Source organism: Rhamphochromis sp. 'chilingali', assembly GCF_963969265.1.
Source record: "Rhamphochromis sp. 'chilingali' genome assembly, chromosome: 16".
NCBI lineage: Eukaryota > Metazoa > Chordata > Actinopteri > Cichliformes > Cichlidae > Rhamphochromis > Rhamphochromis sp. 'chilingali'.
In genome coordinates, this window is record NC_137943.1 from 23,248,186 (window position 1) to 23,271,678 (window position 23,493).

Genomic DNA, 23,493 nt, shown 5'->3' on the forward strand with positions numbered 1-23,493 from the left:
TATTGTCTTGTGTAAAATTCTTAAATGCAATAGTACATTGTTTAATTCAGTATCTATGTATTGTAAATTTATGTACAATTTATGTTTCTTTTTCACTTATTCTTCTCAAAATGATACCTGGTTCTTGGATTGCTGAATGTCATCATAGAGTTTACTGAGCTGCTGGTAAGCAGGACCAGTACCATGACGTCCAAGATCCCCTAAGGAGAATACAAGTAATTCAAAAACATATTTAAAATAGATAATTCAACATTTAGCACATTTACATTAATTAATAACTGACAATTTCAGATAGTAATACAACAAATAAAAAAACATACCGAGCATCATTGATGACCACAAAGTTGCATGTGGTAGAAGGTGATTTACCAGACCGGCAATAAATTTGGGTGCATGAAAGCGGTTTCTTTCGCCCTCACAGTCCAGTGTTGCATTGTCAACAATTGCCTGGAAATGGGTCTTCAAGGGGGGATTCTGAACGTCAGTCTGTAAAACAGATATATATCTGTATTCAGCAAGTTATCAAACCAAAGAAAAATTAATTATATAAAATGTTATTGTGGTTTAAAATATATATTTTTAAAATAATGTGAATTCATTAATTCATTTGGGACAGACACAAGTAAAAAAGTTATTAATATGGTTACTTAAAAAATAAATCTTAGCTAACCTTGTAATCTTCAGCAATCACAGTCTTTTCATCCAAATCCAGGGTTCCCCGTTTTTGCATAAGGATTTTCAAGTTGTTGTAGTGTTTTGTTACATTCCTTCCACTACAAGGACTGCAAAACACTATTGCTGCACTATGGACAACATCATCCATGTCTTTTAAGTTATCACAGCATGCAAGGAGCCCAAACACATGCATTCCAAGCCTGTAGTTCTCTGGAATGCTGGGAAAATGAACAAATGAAATCACTGTTAGTAGGACCTTTACATTACAAATCTTGTATTATTTTTTTAAATTATTCATATAAATGTACTCACTGTTTTTTACAAAGGTCCTTGGCATTTTTCATGACATGGCTCAGACATCGATGAAGAATGGGAATGTTGAATTGCTGTGCTGAATGCTGGCCAGTGAGTAAGACATAGTACTTCTGCAGCAGATCCTCTAGACTTGTTCTGCAGAATGTCATGGAAATGGATCGGAGGAGTACCAGGGATCCATCACACATGAACATGACAGGCCTGTTGTAGGCCCGATTACCAAATGCTCTTACAAGATCAGTCTGAAAGGCTTGCAAGAAGTATGTCACAGAGGCTGTAGTGTGGTCACATGTGACATATGTAGCAACTGGAAGAGGAGAAGCACCTTTGGATGGGTTTCTGACAACCAACTCATACACATAGTAAGGTGGCGTTCCAGCACTTTCTTTTCTTATTATACTTCCAGTGGCATCAAAGTACACAATGTCTTCTTTGCATCTTTGATGAAAAACTGACAAGGTTTTCTTAGACCACAGCATTATGCCCTTTGGATGCATCAGAATCTTCTGCAGTACGTCCTTTTCAGTGTACTGATACTGTTGAATTATCTTTTGTAAGCTAATCAACTCGTTGGGATCTGCTCTACTGGCTTTTCTTTCAGACCATGCAATGTTTTTCAACACTTCTTTTGTTGGAGCATCATCTCTGTTTCCAGATTGGATCACCTTTTGTGGCACTTTCTGTAAAGACTCCAAGTACAAGCTCCTTGGTAATTTGTTTTTGAGGAGCCTGTGCACGCACAGGCCGCCTTTTCAGCTCTTTGTTATTATGGCAGACCTCACCTCCTTTGAAAACGACTTCTGCTTTCAGTGTCTCTTCGTCATAAACCACCACAGCCACAGTGACAGGGCAGTCCTGAAATCTGCAGTACCCCATACACCTGAAAACTGGTGCCTTTGATCTTGAAGAGAGTTTTTTTACACTGTGTCTCCGAAATCCAAAACTGCAGTACGGGTTAAGTGTTCTGATTCCACTGGCAATTATATTTGTCCACTGCAATCCTTTAAAATGTCTTCCTGACTGATGTTGCCGTAACTCCTTCCATTCATTCTCATTTATGAAAAAGAAAGTTTTCTGCTGTGGCAAACCAGATGTGAAAAATTTGTCTTCAGAACTGCTACTGTCTGTGTTGACTTTAGCTGATTCATCTGATTCATTCCTCTGCAACAATCAGATATACATTTTTAAAAAATATATAAACACTTTCAATGTTTGTCACTACAGTGTCTCTATGAAAATCCAACAGCATCATTATGTTACAATTTCACTAACGAACCCATAGGACAAGTTTCACAATCTCTTAGTAAATTTGTCTTAGTAAGTGAATATGACTAAGAAATATTTATTTTACCTCAAAAGATCATCACAAAAAGATTTTAAGTTTAAATTTAAACTTTGGATTACTGTTCAAAACACTTGAAATTTTAAATATAATAATTACATGATAGTGTTTAACAAACATATAAACTCTGTGTTTTCTTTCTCTGTTGTGTATTAAAAACAGTGTAAGTTATGAAATTACCTTAGCATTTGCATTTGAAGACGAAGATTTAGAGTCACTCTCGAGGGATTGTGTGTCTGGGGTATGGATGCCGCTCTCTGCAGTTTTTTGAAGTGCATCCTGTGAAGAGAAAGCGATTTCGTTTCTTTACAAATTAATGTTTTTCCAAAGCATCACAATGTAATACTGAATAAAATACAAATAATTACCTCGTATCTTGAAGGTAAAGGTACATTTCCTACAGCTTGTGGAGACTTTGGCGCAACAATGTCTTCCTCACTCTAACGAATCACAAATTAATTAAAACATAACAATTAGACTGAAATTTCTGTATGTCTTTGTTAAAACACATTGTTACAAAATATTTTGAAAAAAATCACTATGTAATGAATGTTTTATAAGGGAAAAAATATTCATTAAAGGAATATATTACTGTAATTATTGTAAATGAAAAAGTAATCTTCTGATTCAAATTTTGGAACTTGATTGGGCAATAACAAGATCAAATGGAGAAATTAGAAGAGTGGAAGACATGGAGTGAAAAGTTAGTCAGCAGCAGGAGGATGAGTTGGTTACTCCTTTAAAATGGGGGTCAGATGTGACACTCAGGTCTTTGTGTGGCTCTCTTGTGGGTGCTTAAGGCTCATGGTTTGGTGGCTTGCTTTCATATGTGTTTACCTGCTGAGAAGTCTATTGTAATCTACTTTCTTGCTCTCCATATGACTCATTATTACTCTGTTTCAAGATTTAAATTATTTTCAAGATGACATTTTGGAGTGAATTTGTTTTATTTGTATCTAAAAAGCAGGATAACTACAATGGCTGGATAAGGTTGTCATGATGGCTTCAAATTTTTAAATCTGACAGTAAGTGTATGACACATTGCTTACAATGGAAGGAAAATCATCTCCAAGTGTTGTCTCTGCAGTAGGAAAATCAGTCTGTAGCAAGGGACCCTCTACCCCTGATGTGGTCTGTAAAAATATTTGATTTTTGCATAATAATTTTTAGTACAGGAAGTTCAAACAAAGAAAGAGCTGTTCTTTTTTTAAAGTATTTTTTAAATGGACTAAATATAAATACTAAAAAAACATTGCTTACCTTTTCATACTGCAGGACTGCCTTGACAATTTTTTTCCTATTAAAACATGTATTAGGCACTCCCAAATCTCTTGAGACATTTTCCCAAAAGCCATGCACTTTGTGAACACTGTAGGTCTTTAGACTGGTCCCGGGTTCAGCATACTTGTGAATGACCTCTAATATATTTGGCAGGGGTTTTGAAATTGTCCGTGCCTTTTAATGTAAAAGAGAACAGTGACATTAACACATCATACCTTTATTGTGCTGTAAGTGTATATTATTATCACATTATTGTTTGTTAAATTACTTGCCTTTCCAAAAACTGAAAAAGTGCAGGTCCTGAAATTTTGAGACAAATTAAAATTAGTACAAAGAAAAAAAAAACATATGAACATATCTGTTATACTGAGATCAACCTTGCAATACTGATCAACAATAACATATGAAATGTGAACTCTTCATTAAATTTTAATAGACTTCAGAAAACATTTTGGGGCACTCCAAGTACCCACACTCTAGTGATTGATGCCAAAAAATCTTTTTGGTGACTTTTTCTATGCCAACAACATAACAGGTAGCATTTAGATTTTTGGACATACAAGCGCTAACTAACACAGCCCTCGTTAATGTTTATTTACTAATAAACTATCTCTAAGTTCTAAATTTTAAAATTCACAGTGCAAATTACGGTACTGTAATTAACACTATAGTTAAAAAACACAAGCAATAATCCACTGTGTGTAATACACATTCCCTAATTCCATCCATCCATCTTCATCCGCTTTATCCGAGGCCGGGTCGCGGGGGCAGCAGCCTAAGCAAAGAGGCCCAGACCTCCCTCTCCCCAGCCACCTCCTCCAGCTTGTCTGGGGGAACACCAAGGCGTTCCCAGGCCAGCCGAGAGATATAATCTCTCCAGCGTGTCCTGTGTCTGCCCCGGGGCCTCCTCCCGGTGGGACATGCCTGGAACACCTCGCCCAGGAGGCGCCCAGGGGGCATCCTTGTCAGATGCCCGAACCACCTCAGCTGGCTCCTTTCGATGTGGAGCAGCAGCGGCTCTACTCTGAGCCCCTCCCGGATGGCCGAACTTCTCACCCTATCTCTAAGGGAGAGCCCAGCCACCCTTCGGAGGAAGCTCATTTCCGCCGCTTGTACCCGCGATCTCGTTCTTTCGGTCACTACCCACAGCTCGTGGCCATAGGTGAGGGTAGGGACGTAGATCGACCGGTAAATTGAGAGTTTCGCTTTTACACTCAGCTCCCTCTTCACCACGACGGACCGGTGCAGTGTCCGCATTACTGCAGCTGCAGCCCCAATCCGTCTGTCGATCTCCGGCTCCCTTCTCCCATCACTCGCGAACAAGACCCCGAGATACTTGAACTCCTCCACTTGGGGCACTCTCCAGAGTTTTATGGTCTTCTACTCAAAATCTGGCATTTTCTCATCGTCACCATTCCCTAATTAATTTAGTAATATTAATAATGTTATACTATGTTACATATACATTTTGTTATCACAAAGTGTTATCACTTCTTTTTCTCAATGAATATATATATTTTGGAAAAGATACAACATCAAAAGTCAAAGGACTGAGCAGTTTTCACTAAGCTTAACTGGAGGGTGTTACTTTTAAATGTACGCCTAAGACTACAAAATCTAATCTTCGGTATATGCTATATTTCTATATATGCTCTCTATTGGTTAGTATATCAATATTATTGAGGTTTTCAAATTCTAAAAATTTCGATTTTAGACACATTTCTGGACGAAGACTATACACAAAGCGCAAACAATCTAAAACAATTTTCTCTAATTAGACTGAGGAAAATAACTGGCATTAAATGGCTAGAATGTTCTCGTTTCTTGTTAATAGTCCCATTTGTAGTGTTAATTACTCACCTTTCCATTTTATTGTTGGTGGATAAACCAAAAATTTTAGTCCACGTAGGCCTCGATGAAAAGTTCAGTGTACTAATAATAATTATATGTAATGACAGCGTAACCACATATAAACGTTTCCTGTCGCAATGAAAGCTACGTTATCTGTCCGAGCGACGCAACACCTCAATAAATACCGAAAGATCAAAAGTGGGTTGGCTCTATGTCATGTGACTCTTGTCCCACACATCAGTTTGCATTGAATTAACAAATAATACTAATTTAATTCTAATAATGAAGCAAAAACTAAAAAATGTTAAGGCAATGTACGGCCTTGTTATTTCATGTATAAAATATAATCAAAATAGTATTGGCAGAAATATTTCTACGAGTTACAGTATGAAAAAAAAATTATGAAACCTGTAATCAAAAGGCAAGATATTGTATAGGTAATTCATAATATTAATGTTAAAGACAATGCGTGTCAGAGAAAAAGACAAAAGCATATTGCTTAAAATATATTGTAAAAGATGTGATTAAAGACTTTCATATAAATTATGAGAATTGAAAGTTGTTTTTATACTTCTAAGACTACTATTACTTAGAGTGACGTGAAAATTAACGAACAAGAAGGAAAATATTATTTTCTATTGAACAAGTGAGTTGAATTAGATTTTCAATGTTTTTGCAGTTAACATATTTACTGAGACAATCAAAATTGAGCATGGAACAACATCTGTTACATGCCATGGTACCCAGCTCTTTGTTTTCTCTTACTCTTGTCTTTCAGGTGTCAAGCCTCATTCAATACTCAATACACTCAATGCAAAGGTAATTGGCACGTCTCTATTGGCTGATCTGGGGAACAGTAGACCAATCGCTTGCCTGGGATAATTTCAAAAAACAAGCTCCCAGGCCAGCAGGTTGGCTTCAGACTGTCTTTGAACTTTTGTTAGTAGGTGTCTATGTGTGTGAACAGAGTGTTTGGGTGTGAGGCTGGACAGATAAGATCGGGGTACCCCAAACACATTCAACTGAGCTTTAAGTGTGAAAAACACTAGGTTAGGCAGGTGATGACACTTTTGTGTCATGTGACTGACCTTATGTGTCAAGCAGGTACACAGGCCTTTTGTTTTGCATATTATTTTATTTCCACTTTAGGGAAGCTGTTGGCGTCTTTTTGTTTTAGTAATGTCTTTGATCTGGCTCAGCCGCCCGGTTCTCGTCCCCAACATTTTTCTTTTGTTAAGCTTACTGTTATCAGGGCATGGTAAATGAACAGTAAACCTTGCCTGATGACTAATCTTCCCGTTTCCCTATCATTGATTTATTTTGGTTATCATGGAAGAAGTATTAAACAATGCCTTTTATTAGAACATAAGCATTGATATGCAGTAATTGTATTTGAATTAGTTAAATATGAGTGGGCAACTCTGAACATGACAAGACTGCATTTACTTTAAGGAATTAATAGAAAAAAAGTAGACATATTGTTGTCATTATTTTTACTCTTCAATTTGATGTGTTTTTTTCTTTAAGATCAGTATCAGAAGTTGCTCCTCCACCATGAAAAAAAAACAACTGCATGTATTATTTTACTACATCCATGATTCTCCTCTGTGGTCTTCCTCACTCATCCTGTTTGGAGCTTAATGTTCAACATCCTTTATCTATTAAAATTACAGAAGTAGAAGAAAGTAATCATCAGAGCACGAATCATGATAAATGATAAATAGATTACCAGTACATAAAAACATAACATTTGCATAATTTCTCTGATAACCCTGCATTGGATGGGTTTATTAACGGTGGGCTGAAATTGTACTATAGTCTGCGGATGAGGAACTTTTTAGAGTGTTGAATTAAATGTCCTCCACAATCTGTATATGAATTGTCATTAAAACCATAGAGATTCTTACTTATAAAGGAAAGAAAAGTGTGACAATGCCCATCAACATATAGTGTATATTTTTTGAAACATTACAAAGATACATGTAATTCTGGGTTCACCTGAATTACAGATTAGACTGGTGGACAAACAGAGATGCTGTGTACAACTGGTGACAGCATCAGTGACAGGGATGCCAAAAGGAAGAACAAATTAATCAGCAAGGCTGGAAGCAGCATTAGGAGGCGTCATAGTCAGCGAGGGTCAGAGATCAATGAACAAATTGCCCACCTTCTTGGATAATGCATCACCCTCAAAAGGATTCAAAATTTGGGCCATGAAGAACAGTTCAGGAAACCTATTTTATTGTTTCGTCTGTGAAACTGTATAAATGAAATGTAAATTATGTTAAAGGCAAACACATTTGTAAGCAATAAGAAACAAACATGCTTTGCATTATGCCTTTAAACATCTGTATAGACTTGATACAATATTTATTAACTGAATTTAAAAACATGTCTTACATAGTGGGAGTATTTCTTTTACTGATGATATTTCAATGATATGTATTTTCTATGACTAAATAATGCTCTAACACATGGCAATAACAGCAGATGTGGCAATTTTGTAATTTGTTGTATAAATTTGATATTATTTTAGGCAGTATATTTTCTTAGCCTTTGTCATACTCTGTCAACACAGCAATCTCAGAAACCGTACAGTATATTTGGCTGTGGATCACAGGGTGAATAGTGGCAACAGCCTAGAGTCATAATCCAGTGAAATATCTGCGTCACCTCTTACAGTTTTCCTGTAATCTAAGCTCAAAGATGAGAATATATAGAGTACAGTAGAGTAAATTGTGCAAAGTTTACTATCAATTTTCTCAAAATCCGTACAGTAATTTTGGCTGTGGATCACAGGGTGAAGAGTGGAGATGGCCTAGATTCATAATCCAGTGAAATATCTGCGTCACCTCTTACAGTTTTCCTGTAATTGGAGCTCAAAGATGTCAATATGTAGAGTACAGTAAAGCAAAATGGGAAGATTTTACCATGAATTTTCTCAAAAACTGTACAGTAATTTTGGCTGTGGATAACAGGGTGAAGAGTAGCGACAGCCTAGATTCAGAATCCAGTGAAATATCTGCGTCACCTCTTACAGTTTTCTGTAATCTGAGCTCAAAGATGAGAATATATAGAATAGTACAGTAAATTGTGCAAAGTTTACTATGAATTTTCTCAAAAACTGTACAGTAATTTTGGCTGTGGATCACAGGGTGAAGAGTGGCGACAGCCTAGAGTCAGAATCCAGTGAAATATCTGTGTCACCTCTTACAGTTTTCCTGTAATCGGAGCTCAAAGATGTTAATATGTGGAGTACAGTAAAGCACAATGGGAAGATTTTGCTATGAATTTTCTCAAAATCCATACAGTAATTTTGGCTGTGGATCACAGGGTGCAGAGTGGGGGTCACCCAGAGTCATAATCCAGTGAGATATCTGCGTCACCTCTTACAGTTTTCCTGTAATCTGAGCTCAAAGATGTCAATATATAAAGTACAGTAAAGCAAAATGGGAAGATTTTGCTATGAATTTTCTCAAAATCCATACAGTAATTTTTGCTGTGGATCACAGGGTGCAGAGTGGAGATGGCCTAGATTCATAATCCAGTGAAATATCTGTGTCACCTCTTACAGTTTTCCTGTAATCTAAGCTCAAAGATGTTAATATGTGGAGTACAGTAAAGCACAATGGGAAGATTTTGCTATGAATTTTCTCAAAATCCATACAGTAATTTTGGCTGTGGATCACAGGGTGCAGAGTGGGGGTCACCCAGAGTCATAATCCAGTGAGATATCTGCGTCACCTCTTACAGTTTTTCTGTAATCTGAGCTCAAAGATGAGAATATATAGAGTATAGTACAGTAAATTGTGCAAAGTTTACTATCAATTTTCTCAAAAACTGTACAGTAATTTTGGCTGTGGATCACAGGGTGAAGAGTGGCGACAGCCTAGAGTCATAATCCAGTGAGATATCTGCGTCACCTCTTACAGTTTTCCTGTAATCGGAGCTCAAAGATGTTAATATGTGGAGTACAGTAGAGCACAATGGGAAGATTTTGCTATGAATTTTCTCAAAATACGTACAGTAATTTTGGCTGTGGATCACAGGGTGCAGAGTGGGGGTCACCCAGAGTCATAATCCAGTGAAATATCTGTGTCACCTCTTTCAGTTTTCCTGTAATCTGAGCTCAAAGATGAGGACATTAAAAGTACAGTTGAGTAAATTGGGTAAATTTTATTGTTAATTGTCTCTGAATCATACAGTAATTTGGGCTGTGGATCACAGGGGGGAAAGTGGAGATACACTAAAAATGGGAGTGGATTGTAAAGTAAAATAGTGTCAGGACACAAAACACTGCGTTTCTAAGCCGGTCTTCACCCATACCGTAATATACGTAAGAGTAGTGCAACCACATTTTCGGTGCGGCTGGCGGGGCGGCTAGCTTGACTGTGACTTCGTAAGTGAGGGCTCACTTGACCGCAGTATTTCAAGGTCCTGTACCCATCCGTCGGTAAACTGTACCTGGGCTTGTTGCAGTGACCTGAAGTTACTATCGTGCCAAACTATGTATCCCCGACAGAATTTGTTTCCCCTGCGTCGGGAGCACACGCTGGACTGTCCAAATCACGGACAAACAGTATCCCGCATTGTTGATTTTTCGTTTACAAACACTTCTTATAATGACTAACTACTCCTGACATTTTTGAGATCTTAGCTCTTTATACAACGAAGTTATAGTGGGATACAAATAATATCAGGCTGGTCCTGCCACAATTTGTTCCCCCTGTGTAAATCACGGACAAACAGTATCCCACATTGCTGATTTTTCGTTCACAAACACTTCTTATTATGATGCATTTCTCCTGAAACTTTGGAGGATTTAGCTCTTTATATAATAAAGTTACAGGAGAATAAAAATAGTTATTAGCCAAAATGTTTATGGTTTATTAAAATAATCCCATCTGATACCCCGTGAGCAATAAATATATAATTTTCTGTTGTAACCCTCAAACTGAATGGTAATGTAACGATACTAATTTTTCACAAAATGAAAACATCAGTACTTCCTGCGTGCTCCCAGCACAGGGGAAACAAATTCTGTCGGGGATACCTACTTTGGCACGACACCGGTCCTACAACCGCATCCAAGAATAACATGCAGCTTATCTCAGAACTGTCGGTGAAAATTATTCTTGGAGCTAGGTTTAATTGAGCTGCATTTTAAAGAGGTGCAATTTCACAATTTGTGTATATTTTCTAAGTTCACTATTTTGTCATGTGTTGAGAAAAACACAGATTTAAAAATTACATGGTCTAATATTTACATTTAGCATATAACTGCAACATTCTTTTTTCGGTTTTTTTTTTTTAAAGACTCGAAAGGACTTGAAATTCAAAATTTCAGACTTGTGACTTGACTCGGACTTTTACACCAGTGACTTGAGACTCGACTCTGACTTGCCTGACATTACTTGAGACTTGACTTGAGACTTGCAAAACAATGACTTGGTCCCACTGTTAGGTTTTGTATTGTTGATTGTCATTTATGCTTAGAAATATTTAACCATATATGCTTATAGGTGTATAATCATTTGTAGATTGAAAGAATGTCTCATCCTAGGAGGTCTGTAACAGCTCTGTGTAGCATGAAGGGGGAGTGCGTTCACTCCCTCTACAGAGTGTTCCGGCGTAGATCACACCTCCTAGGAGAGGTCGTATCTTTTCTTATTGATTTATGGTATAGCAAGCACACGTATATCTGTTTAAGTATAAGAGCCTTTTGTTCAGATGGACCGCTAGACTCCTGGCACCAGCTTTGGGGAGTCTTCACAGGGTCACATCTGGACCTCACACACTCACACACACACACACTCACACACACACACACACACACACACACACACACACACACACACACACACACACACACACACACACACACAGGCAAGGTACTCTTTGTGTGAATGTAGACGTCATATGTTAATGAACCTATGCATATTCATGTAACCTCAATAAAAGAACAGTGGTACGGGAGAACGGACGAGAGCAACTGGGGTCAAGCGAAGGAACGGCGCCTGTCCGGTTCTCTCCCGTGCACGAGAAACATGAAGAACTTTGCCTACTTGTGTCTTGCTTTGCAGTGTAATTATATTGTCCTCAACGTTCCAGCGAATAGGTTCAAGCTACAAACCTATCATTAATTGGTCCTTCGAGAGCCGGAGCCCTGGAATCGACATTCACCGAGGGGAGGAGGGACACGTTGACAGACTGACGTCAGCCAGGAAGTTCCTGTGGATTCACTGTCTGTCTTTTCTCCTCGATGAATGACGATCGGCGGGATCTGAGGCTGATATTACACGCTAAGCAACACCAAGTAAGTTTGAAGAGCCCGACTCTATAACCGTGTGGTTGTGCAGTCTCCGCCACTGTGTGAGGCGTTGAGAGGTTCCTCGCTACTTTGTGCAGCGAGAGGTGAGTTCTCCGCCACTGTGTGAGGCGTTGAGAGGTTCCTCGCTACTTTGTGGAGCGAGAGGTTCCTCGCTACTTTGTGCAGCGAGAGGTGAGTTCTCCGCCACTGTGTGAGGCGTTGAGAAGTTCCGCGGGGTCCAGAATGTGCTGGACAATAGGCCTATTTTGTGTTGTTGTCGTTGTTGTTGTCGTTGTTGTTGTTGTGTGAGTGTGTGTGGAGCAGAACACGTGGTCTGTGACACCGACTGTTGTTGTTATCATGGGTTTCTAAGCAACCAAGAGTGAGTCGGAGGGAGACAGACGTTTGTGCTGGACTTTGCTCCTGGCAGCACAAAGTATTTAAATAAAGATGAGAGAGAAGTTTTCAGAAAACACACCAGCCTTGAAGAGCGTGTGGAGAAGGCCTGCCACATCAGCAGCACTTAAGATGTGCTCTGGTAAATGGCTTTCCCCCACCCCCTTGCTGACACAAAATGTTAACTCTTTAGCTTGCCCTGATCGACAGCAGCCTGTGTGCCAGACCATAGACGTAATTGAGGTGGATAGTTGTTAAAAGTAATCTACATTAAGCTTGTGGTTGCTCAAATTCAGTACAATGACATATGAGGTGAAGTGATATAGGCAAATATTTAAACTAATGAAGTGCATAGAGGCACTTGACCTGTGTGAAAGACTGTTGTCTTATTATGAGCCATTGTTGAGATATAGAGCACACCTGTGAAAACAACTAATATGCTGAACCCTGTATGAAACATCTAAAAGTACATGATGGAGAAGCTGTATTGAATATGAAAGTGTAAGACTTTGCCGCTGTGGGCAGAGCATGCAACTACTGTGTGATGTTGCGTTGCGGTTTTTTTTTCTGAGCTGATGAGCAAGCTACACATTATCAGCTGTCTGAGGACTGCTCAAAGAGAGGGAAACAGGGCGTTTCCGTGAGCAGTTTTCCTGCACCTTGACTCGTGTGTGTGTGTAGCATCAGCATCATGTTTTTGTTTATTTGTTTTGTTGGGTTAAAAATAATTAAATAAACTGGTGATCATATTTATGGATCACCATGGTATCATCAGCCATGTGATTTATTTATGCAGATGAAAATGAGAAAGAATTTATATTGTAGATGAAAAATAATCATAGGGAAAAGGTTTTGTGTTGATCAGCCAAAAACAACCACAATTTCATTTTCTGCTTTTAAGAAAGGATTGTTCACAAAAACACAGAGAGAGAGAGAGAGAGAGAGAGATGTGTGTTGATTAAGCAGCGATGATAATAATGAAAATGTCTTAGTTAGTCACTTTCAGGTGAAAAGCAGACCTGAATCAATTTTCCACATGCAGCAGTCGGAAGAAAGTTATAGTTTAACATCATTGGAAACATGCAGGCCAAGTTTCTGGCTGACTTATTTAAAGCGCAATGTGTATGTGTCTCTCAACCTCACAAGCAAGTGCTCACTCCTCCCTGAAGAATGCAGCTCCAAAGAGCAATAACATGGCAGATAAAGAGACAGCAGCAAGTCCTGAGCAAAGAGTCCCAGCAAAGCAGCAGCAATGTGGACAAACAGCATCAGAGAAGAAGAGCAAACCCATCATCCTGACTGATCGGATGAATGGCACTGTGTCTACAACAAGCTGAAACTTCCCTGTGCATGTGAAGAAAACGTTTGAGGAGAACTGAACAGTTGGAGTTTGACATTTGCCACCTGTGGAGTAAAATGGCAAGAAGAGACAGTGGAACACAGGACAAAGCTGAAGGAGAACTGCCGGGACTGTTGAAGTGGGAGAGGACAACAGAGTGAGAAGACTAGGTGAGAACACATAGGAATTATTTAATGTGGGAAATCAAAATTTGGGTTAGCAAACCTGGGGAAAAGAAAACTGACTGCTTAAGTTGGAAAATTGTGAAGGGGTCTGAAACACTGCAAAAATAGAAACATATACAAAATCACACACACAAGCACAACATGCATTAACCCTACTAACACTTCCAAACACAAGAGAGCCTATGAAGATTAGACAACATCTTAAGCGTGTGAGTCTGTTTATCATCTTATCCAAGTCACCTCGTGTGATGCAAAAACCAGTGGACTCATAGCACATTGGTTAAGAAGTGATCAAATAATAGCAGAGAAATGTGTAGGAAAGGCAGAGAACATGCTCTGTTGGATATGCAGCTCCACAGACATGCATTAAACCTGCCTAATAACACAAACACACATGCAATGAAAATCAGCTTGTTATCTTTCATCAGTGTTAAAATAGTGTCAATTTAGCAGACACTTGTTATCAAATACTGAATTTATCCAATGCAAAAAATTGACTCTCTAGGTTGCAGGACAACAGTTTAACTTTTGTGGGAAAAAAGATCCTGGTTTGACCAACCAGTGATCAGACAATAAATTTAGTTGTTAATATAGTAAATTGGGAGAAGCTTCCTGCTTGATTGATGCAGCACAAGTTTACTACTAAATTTACTGTATGAGGGAAATTCTCTTTTAGTGATAACATTTTGAACATGCATTTCTGTTGTCCTGTCATCCTAGTGGGTTAATAGCTGATTCAAATTAGTTGATCAGTTTTAGATTAATGAAAGGTGACTGAATTCTAGCAGGAGTGAATGAGATGTGTTGGAGTTGTTGTGTGTTGAGTGGAGGCTCTAAAACACTGAGTTTCCTGCTTTGATGTGCGAGTGAATCCTGTATTTAGATACACAACTCTGAATACGTCAGAACAAACTTCTTTTGTGAAGTGCATGACAGCATGTCACATGTTTTATGATGAAGGGAAAAAAGGAAAATTGAATAAAATAGATCTGTGGCCTAAATGAGTGAAGAGCACAGACCTGGTGATTAAACTCATAAGTTAAAGAAGACATTAGGGTTATGTTGTGAGTTGTGCAGCTGATGGTTGGTTTGGAGTGAATCTAGCTGATGATTCTTCTCCTGTTGTGAAGTTGATGAGGAGTTTGTGTCATGACTTAACAAGGCCTTTTTATTTTGATACTTTCACAGTGCACTGAGAGTTTGGTTTGATAATCTCTGTTATTTTTCATTTTTCATTTTTGAACAGGCACTGATTTTGTTTGTCTATTTCTTTTCTTTAAGCAGATCTGCACGTCAGAAATTAAAAGTGCTATACGACCTGTCGAGAAAGCTGTTACAAGTGAGTTTTCTCCACATTGAAATGGGCTCAGGAGAAAGCTACTTATTTGGGACAATATTAAATGAAAGTCCCGGCCTAAAAGGGATTCAGCAGCGATGTAATCCGATCTAAAGTTCTTTTTCTTTTTGAAATAACGTCATTTTGCTGGAAGTGGAAACTAAATGCGACGACAGGTTCCACTATCAGCAAAGAAAGAAAGAATGACTGAATGAATGAATGAGTGAAAGAAAAAAAAACTGACTGACTGACTGGTAAATGCTGACAAAAGCTGACAAGACTTTACTGACGTAACACGACTGTGCGAAGTTAACCCCCACCTGACAAAGGTGCAGATGAATCTATGTGTGTTTCCTTTTACAGGAGCAGAGAGATGACAGCAACATCCGAGGTTGCGTGATGATTTAACCTTTTAAATGCCATTTTTATGTTTGTGAACTCTGAAAATTTAACCTTTTTAGTTTAAATTCTCTGTCTGTGAATTTACTATGTGTGTGTCATTCACTACCTTGTGTTGCTCACAGACATTACTGTGAGAAAGTGTACACACCTGCGCAGCGCTAACGTTTACATTTCTTTTTACAGCAGATGGTTAATCATGTGTTTGATCATGTGATTTATAAGAGGATTAGTTAATGTTTTCCTACTACAGGATTTCTGGGTTTATATGTGAATGACATTCTTTCCACGGCTAGGGTTGGCTAACTTTATGGTGTTTTTATGGCACCTCTGGAATGTGGATGGCTGCCGCCTGCCCACCAGGATAATCAATGTGTATTGCTAATGTTTGTTTTTCTGAGACTGCATATAGAAGATTCAGCTGAAGCGGACAAGTGACATGAGAAAAATATATAAGGGATTGTTTATGGAATAGTTGAAGATGGGCTATTGAGCTCATAGTAATATATGAGTGGAGTGACTTTGCTTAAGAGCAGTCACTGATTACATTAATGTTGACTGAGTACATGGGATGATCCATGTCTGAGGCGACTTGTGAAAATAATTGTAGTTTACTGATTTGAGAAAACTCGCACATGACACTTGTCTTGCTGATGTTGAATGCTTATTGTTCTTATGATGCAATTGTTTACAGGTATGAAGTTTGATTTTACTTCCAGATTTTGCTTTCCAGGCCATGATGGTGTGTATGCAGACTCCTGGGAGAGCCAGGTGTTAAGCAAACTTAATATGCAAGACACACTAACATCTTTTATTGCAGGGTTACGGAGCTACTCCAGCGGAGGTGCCCTGATGTTGCCTGGGACATGATCTAGCTAACCTTTTTCTTTAAGACAGGGATCCAGGTTTGATGAGTTGACTCGTGGGAGTGTCCATGAGTCAAGAGGAGGGGTCCAGGATTAACATTAAACAATGTTTTCTATTATTGTTGCAGTGATTTGTGTGATTAACAGTTTATTTACAGGTATTAAACCTATGCAAGTGGTGCATCCATGTTCAGATGAGGCTTTGATGGCCTATAAGTGAAGTTCACTGAACTAAAGAATGTGGTTTGATGATTGTTGACATGCTCTCCAAGTAGAAGTTTTTCTGAAATACAGGTGCAGCAGTGAGAAGCGAGAAACATTCCAGGCATAGCTGAGCCCAGGCAGTGGTTGAGGTCAAAGGTCGAGCTGGTTGGGGCCCATCATGAGATCAGACTTTGGAGCCACAGCAAGGACCATGAAACTGCGTTGGAATGAGAGCTGTGCCACGGGGGGTTTCCAGAGGCCAACAGAGGAGATTGTGGACAACAGACGGGCACCTGAAGGATGAGGGGAGCGTGCCAAGCTCCATCGACAGCGCAGAGGGAGTCTAAGGATGACGACATGACTCTGTGAAAAGCACAGGAACCAGAAGCTATGGTGGTGATAACAGCAGTTTCCTATGAGGTCTGCAGCTTTGGAAATAGCTGAGACCCATGTTGACAAACAACAAAACCAACTGGTATGTTTGAATGTTTATTCTACATACATTTGGACTCTGGTCCTATGGACAGTGATGGAAACAACTGGAAGAGACATTCATGACGCCCTGCAGAACTCAAACCAGTCTGCAGAGACATGTGATTTGCACACCCGGAGGAAGCATCACCAAGCTGAGATGTTTTTGAAAATGTTACTTTCTTATTTTCACTAAAAATTAACAATTTCTTTGTTTGCTTGTAGGATGCAGTTTGCCATTGGATGAGATGAATGAGTAATGGGATAACTGCTAATACATTTGTTAAACTGTGTATTTTTTTCAGTAATTTAGGGTGATTTGACATATGCTGAGTATAAAAATGTTTGCATTGAAACTGTCAGACATGAAGTATTCATAACTGGGAACTTTTCAAGCATAAAGGTCAAAAAGGGGGGAATGTTAGGTTTTGTATTGTTGATTGTCATTTATGCTTAGAAATATTTAACCATATATGCTTAGAGGTGTATAATCATTTGTAGATTGAAAGAATGTCTCATCCTAGGAGGTCTGTAACAGCTCTGTGTAGCATGAAGGGGGAGTGCGTTCACTCCCTCTACAGAGTGTTCCGGCGTAGATCACACCTCCTAGGAGAGGTCGTATCTTTTCTTATTGATTTATGGTATAGCAAGCACACGTATATCTGTTTAAGTATAAGAGCCTTTTGTTCAGATGGACCGCTAGACTCCTGGCACCAGCTTTGGGGAGTCTTCACAGGGTCACATCTGGACCTCACACACACACACACACACACACACACACACACACACACAGGCAAGGTACTCTTTGTGTGAATGTAGACGTCATATGTTAATGAACCTATGCATATTCATGTAACCTCAATAAAAGAACAGTGGTACGGGAGAACGGACGAGAGCAACTGGGGTCAAGCGAAGGAACGGCGCCTGTCCGGTTCTCTCCCGTGCACGAGAAACATGAAGAACTTTGCCTACTTGTGTCTTGCTTTGCAGTGTAATTATATTGTCCTCAACGTTCCAGCGGATAGGTTCAAGCTACAAACCTATCACCCACCTCTGGAGAATACACACAGAGCATCTTGCATTTTATTTCTCCACGTAACCTTTTACATATTGTATATGTCTACACACGTGTCCGTTCGGCACACAAAGGAATCAAGTCCAGTTGAGCACTAAGAGAGAAGATTGGTCAAGTTTAGTTTTTGCATCATTCTTTGTAGATTCCCTCACATCCATTCAAAGTTTTAGCAGTCTTCCTTCATAAATTTGCAGAGATGTTTCAATATTAAGTGCATTTAGGCAACTTTTGTTGCAATTTGGTGTTATATAAATAAAACTGAATTAAACTGAACAAATGCACAGGAGGAATGGCACTGAACAGGCCAGTTGCAGTAGTGCACATCTGGTTACAATGTGGGTTACGGCAGTGTGAGGAGCTCAGATGATCATGTCCCAACAGGTTTATTTTGTTCATAGTGAAAGGTAAGGAATCTCAATGGCTGGCTGTTGTGATTTTTTAACATAAATTCCTCAAGTTTTGTGTGATGGAGGGAAATGGGGATAATTTTTGGATTAAAAAACATACAATTTTGTAATACCTCAATTCCTTGCGTTTTCTATTTGTATTTCTCTTGAGTCTCGCTCTTAGAAATATTTACATAACATAAGGAATCATTATTGGTTATGTTTTTTGACTCAAGTATAGGATACCAGATTTGCCTTTAGACAACAATTCTGATGGCAAAAGAGCCAAACGGGACAGGCAAAAAAAAAAAAAAAAAGATTTCAGTTTAAGAAAGGGAAATTTTAAGCTTAATTAAACTAAAAGCATGAGTTTTGCAAGAAAACCTCACAGAATGTAATTTAAAAAATATTTTTCCCAGTTTCAGTGGGTAAAAATATACACGAAACAAAAATGCAGTTTTTTGGCTGCAGACCTGTTTTATCAGCCATTAATTACTATGTGAACACACGTAAGCCGTTACACATTTACACAGCAGTATTTTGCATACCATTGACAGACGGAAGAAGTAGTAGTTCCTACCAACTATTTAGACACTCCCACCTTGTTAAAATATCCACATTTTAATATGATAATTGATTCTATAACATAAATATCTGGTATTGGAGGAAGTGATGTTTCAGTATTAATCCGCACACCACTACCAGTCAGAGAGACAATTAAATCACACGGCGTGGCTAATTTGCATTGCTTTTTCAAGTACTGCAGGAATCACAGAAATGCTAAATGGGATAGTTAATCTGTTAGTTAGTTAATCTAAAAGCCAATCCATTTGCTAGTAATTTTATTAATTGTATTAAAAAGAAGAAGATTTTGAAAATCTGTTAGTTAATTTGAAATTTGAAAATGTTATTTGAAATTAGGTTTTTATTCAGGGTATTTAATTTACTATTTTGTAATTATTAAGTGTGGATATTTCATTTTGAAATATTGATTTTTTTCTGTTTCTAGTTTAAATAAAATTACTATACAATACATTAATTTAGTAATGTTTAAATAAATAACAGAATTAAAAAATACATTTTTAAATGAATTCACAAGTCGTTATTGAGGTACAAAGTTTTTATTTTGATGCACGTGGTAGGTATGCACAGGTATACAAGGATTAGAATGAAAAAGAGTGAAAAAAAAAAAGAAGCCGGTGCCCAAACAAAAACTTTGAAAGACCTTAAGAAAGCCTGGAGAACTATTGTTCAAGGCCAGTTTAAAAACTTACAAGAACATTTGAAGCAAAATGTAAAGAAAGAGAGTTGGATTCAAGATTTTTGGACAGTATGTATTTACAATAATAAATTAGTTTTACTGATGTACTTTTAATGACCCTAGCTCACATAAATCTTGCAGCTGGTAAAAATGGGTCCATCTTGCATTTTGAATGAACAACATTTAGGCTAATTTAAAACAACAGAATATGTGTTATTTTTTTTAAATTGTCTAAGAATGTGTAATAAGTTACAAATAGTTTTCATTATTAATTAACTCTAAAATATCAGTAAAAACCTAAATGATAAAGATGTCAGAAGAATTTGCTTTCCTTCACTGTCATTATTTTGTTTGTTTATTTTGTTATTAAAAGTCGTTACTCACACACTTTTTTCCAGTGAAAGTGTGATTCAGTATTTTGATACCGGTTTTGTAATTTTGCTGGGAAAATGCCTACTGGGTTTATTTACCAGATAGTTTTTCCCATTCTGAAACTGAATACAGGAGATGTGTGTTTTGCCTCTATGAAAGCACTAAAGAGGACACTCAGATAGTCTATTGACAGTTCATGCAGTGGCGGTCCTAGCCTGTTTGGCGCCCTGGGCGAACACTCCCTCTGGCGCACCCCCCCGCCCCACACACACACACACACACACACACAGACAAAACATATTAAGGATTGTACATTAACATAAAGCTGTTGTACACACACAAACACATATGAAGAGAGAGAGAGTATGCATAGTATGCAAACGGCTACCAAACAGCCATCATAATTCGTCATACAATGAGAACAGGGCAAATCAACAATTGACAATGACTAATTGTGTGGATGCTTTAAGCATCCACACTATTGTTTTCCTGTTTCTCTTTATTCTTTATTGTGTGGATGCTTTAAGCATCCACACTATTGTTTTCCTGTTTCTCTTTATTCTTTATTGTGTATGATTCAGCTTTTTCAAATGTTTTACTGTTTTACTTTTATGCCTCTTAAAGTTTTGAGTTGCAAAATTGTGATTTTTCACAAAATACATGCGTTGTTATGGTTGCTATGCTCTTGGCTTCCAGTGTGCCACTGAAGCTTTTGCAGTCTTCTCTTCATGTCCGAACAACTGTTTGCTACTTGCTCAATTTTCACTCAACTTCCACAAATTATATATCAAAACGTAGGTATTTTTGCTGGCTTTCAGAAAATGTCACTATCATTGTTGTGGGATTTATAGAATTTTTGCAAATCTCCTCAGACCAACACAATGTCAGAAAACTCTCCATATAAAGTGAATGGAGAGCTTGTTCAAAATCATCGCTGCATTTCTGTAATGAGAGGCATATTCGAATCGTCATATCTCCTTAACGAAGCAAAGTTAAGACATGAGGCTTGTCCCCGTATATCTTCAGACACTCCTGACGCTCACAATTCAAGAATTTCTTTCTCACCTATTACCGTTCTGAAATGAGTTGGACTTGTTTGAGGGTAGGAAATTCGTCCGTCACTCAGATTTCTTCAGATTTCAAACTGTGGAAATGAACCACTTTTTTCTCTCGTCATAACTTTTTGTTGGATTTCCACAGAGACCTGAAAATTTCTATGACTGTTCACCAAAGCCTGCTGTCTCTTACGGTGAAAGAATGATATCGATACTCCAAATAGATTTCGAGTTTCAAAGAGTTGTTTGAGGGCAAGTCAAGGCAGTTTTTGCTTCGCTCTGCTCAGTTATGGTGCATTAGAAGTCTAATATCTTTAATAATTCATATTTTAATGATAAATTGTTAACACTGGAAGATTCCCCCATCTCTTCTGAACAAAACGGTGTAAGAATGACCGCTCTAGCCCCTACGGTTAGGAAATTATGGTCATTTGTTTGAGGGGAGTCCTCACTATGAGAAATAGGCTGCAATAATCCTGTGCCTCTCTGTGCTGCGTGTGTAAAAAGATGCACCTGTTTTGGCGGGAAAACGTAAACAGCCACTCTGATTGGTGGATTTAAATTCGGCAGCTCTCTCCCTCTGTGTCTGTCTGTGTGTGTGTGTGTGTGTGTGTGTGTGTGTGTGTGTGTGTGTGTGTGTGTGTGTGTGTGTGTGTGTGTGTGTGTGTGTGTTTAGTGGGAGAGAGAGGACCCTGCCCTTATTTGGCAGCATGTCATTGTAGGATTTAAATTGAATATAGTTAGACTGGTTGACTGGATTAGAGCCTGTGTTTGTGTGTCCCTCTGTGCATTTGTGTTTCAATATGCCTCCATATTTGTAATTTTGTAAGTTATTACTATTCTGCTAAATCATAGTATTTCTGGTACTTTTCGGTACTTGTGCTAAATACAGTATTTCTGCTAAATCATACTATTTCTGCTTTTCATAAGATTTGTGCCTAATATAGTATTTCTGCTAAATTATAGTATTTATTCTTTTTATAGGATTTGTGCCTAATATAGTATTTCTGCTAAATTATAGTATTTCTGCTTTTTATACTATTTGTGCCTAATATAGTATTTCTGCTTTTTATAGGATTTGTGCCTAATATAGTATTTCTGCTTTTTATAGGATTTGTACCTAATATAGTATTTCTGCTTTTTATAGGATTTGTGCTTAATATAGTATTTCTGCTAAATTATAGTATTTCTGCTTTTTATAGTATTTGTGCTAAAACATAGTATTTCTACTAAATGTAGTATTTATGCTTAATCATAGTATTTCTATTTATTTCTGCCAGGTCCCCAGGCAGCCAATCCTCTGTGAGGACTGAGGCATTCAAATTTTCAAATCAGGGCCTGCACGGCTTCCCAGCCAATCATATATGTGTCCTGAGGCATTCAAATTTGCATATTGGGGCCTTCATGGCTTCTAAGCCAGCCAATCATATCAGGGCTGAGGTATTCAAATCCACAAATCAGGGCCTGCACGGCTTCCCAGCCAGCCAATCATATATGTGGCCTTAGCCATTCAAATTTGCATATTGGGGAATTCGTGGCTTCTAAGTCAACAAGTCATCCATGTCATATATCTCTAAAAATTCATATTTTAATGATAAATTGTCAACACTTGAAGATTCCCCAATCACTTCTGAACAAAACGGTGTAAGAATGACCGCTCTAGCCCCTACAGTTAGGAAATTATGGTCATTTGTTTGAGGGGAGTCCTCACTATGAGAAATAGACTGCAATAATCCTGTGTCTCTCTCTGTGCCGCGTGTGTAAACAGAAGCACCTGTTTTGGCGGGAAAAAGTACACAGCCTCTCTGATTGGTGGATTTAAATTCAGCAGCTCCCAGGCTGACCTAGAAACTTACTTCTCTCTCCCTGTGTGTGTGTGTGTGTGTGTGTGTGTGTGTGTGTGTGTGTGTGTGTGTGTGTGTGTGTGTGTGTGTGACAGAGAGAGAGAGAGAGAGAGAGAGATAAAGCTTCTTTAATGGGATGATCTCATTCTAAGATTCAAATTCAATATATTTAGACTGGGTGACTGAATTGGATCTTGTGTGTGTGTCTCTCTGTGCATGTGTTTCCTTATGTGTACATATTTCTGATTGTGTGGCTGTTATATATTTTTTTTGCTGATTTTTTTTTCATTTAACAAGTATATTTGAGGGACCCTCAGCATGTTCAGCATTTTTTCAGCTGTCCATTTTGCTTTTCCAATTTTTCTGTTTAACTTATTACTATTGTGCTAAATCATACTATTTCTGCTTTTAATAGGATTTGTGCTTAATATAGTATTTCTGCTAAATTATAGTATTTCTGCTTTTTATAGTATTTGTGCTAAAACATAGTATTTCTACTAAATGTAGTATTTATGCTTAATCATACCATT

General features: G+C 38.1%; 1 protein-coding gene across 1 annotated transcript; it reads right to left on the reverse strand.

Moving 5' to 3' along the window:
- Positions 1–1,629: 1,629 nt before the first annotated feature.
- On the reverse strand, positions 1,630–16,858 carry LOC308413012 (uncharacterized protein; the record flags this gene model as incomplete). The annotated part of the gene is made up of 6 exons (XM_080907793.1): positions 1,630–2,151; positions 2,513–2,611; positions 2,701–2,772; positions 3,382–3,465; positions 3,593–3,787; positions 16,793–16,858. The coding sequence occupies 6 exons, from the start codon at positions 16,856–16,858 to the stop codon at positions 1,630–1,632; spliced, it is 1,038 nt and encodes a 345-aa protein (XP_080763919.1).
- Positions 16,859–23,493: the final 6,635 nt, after the last annotated feature.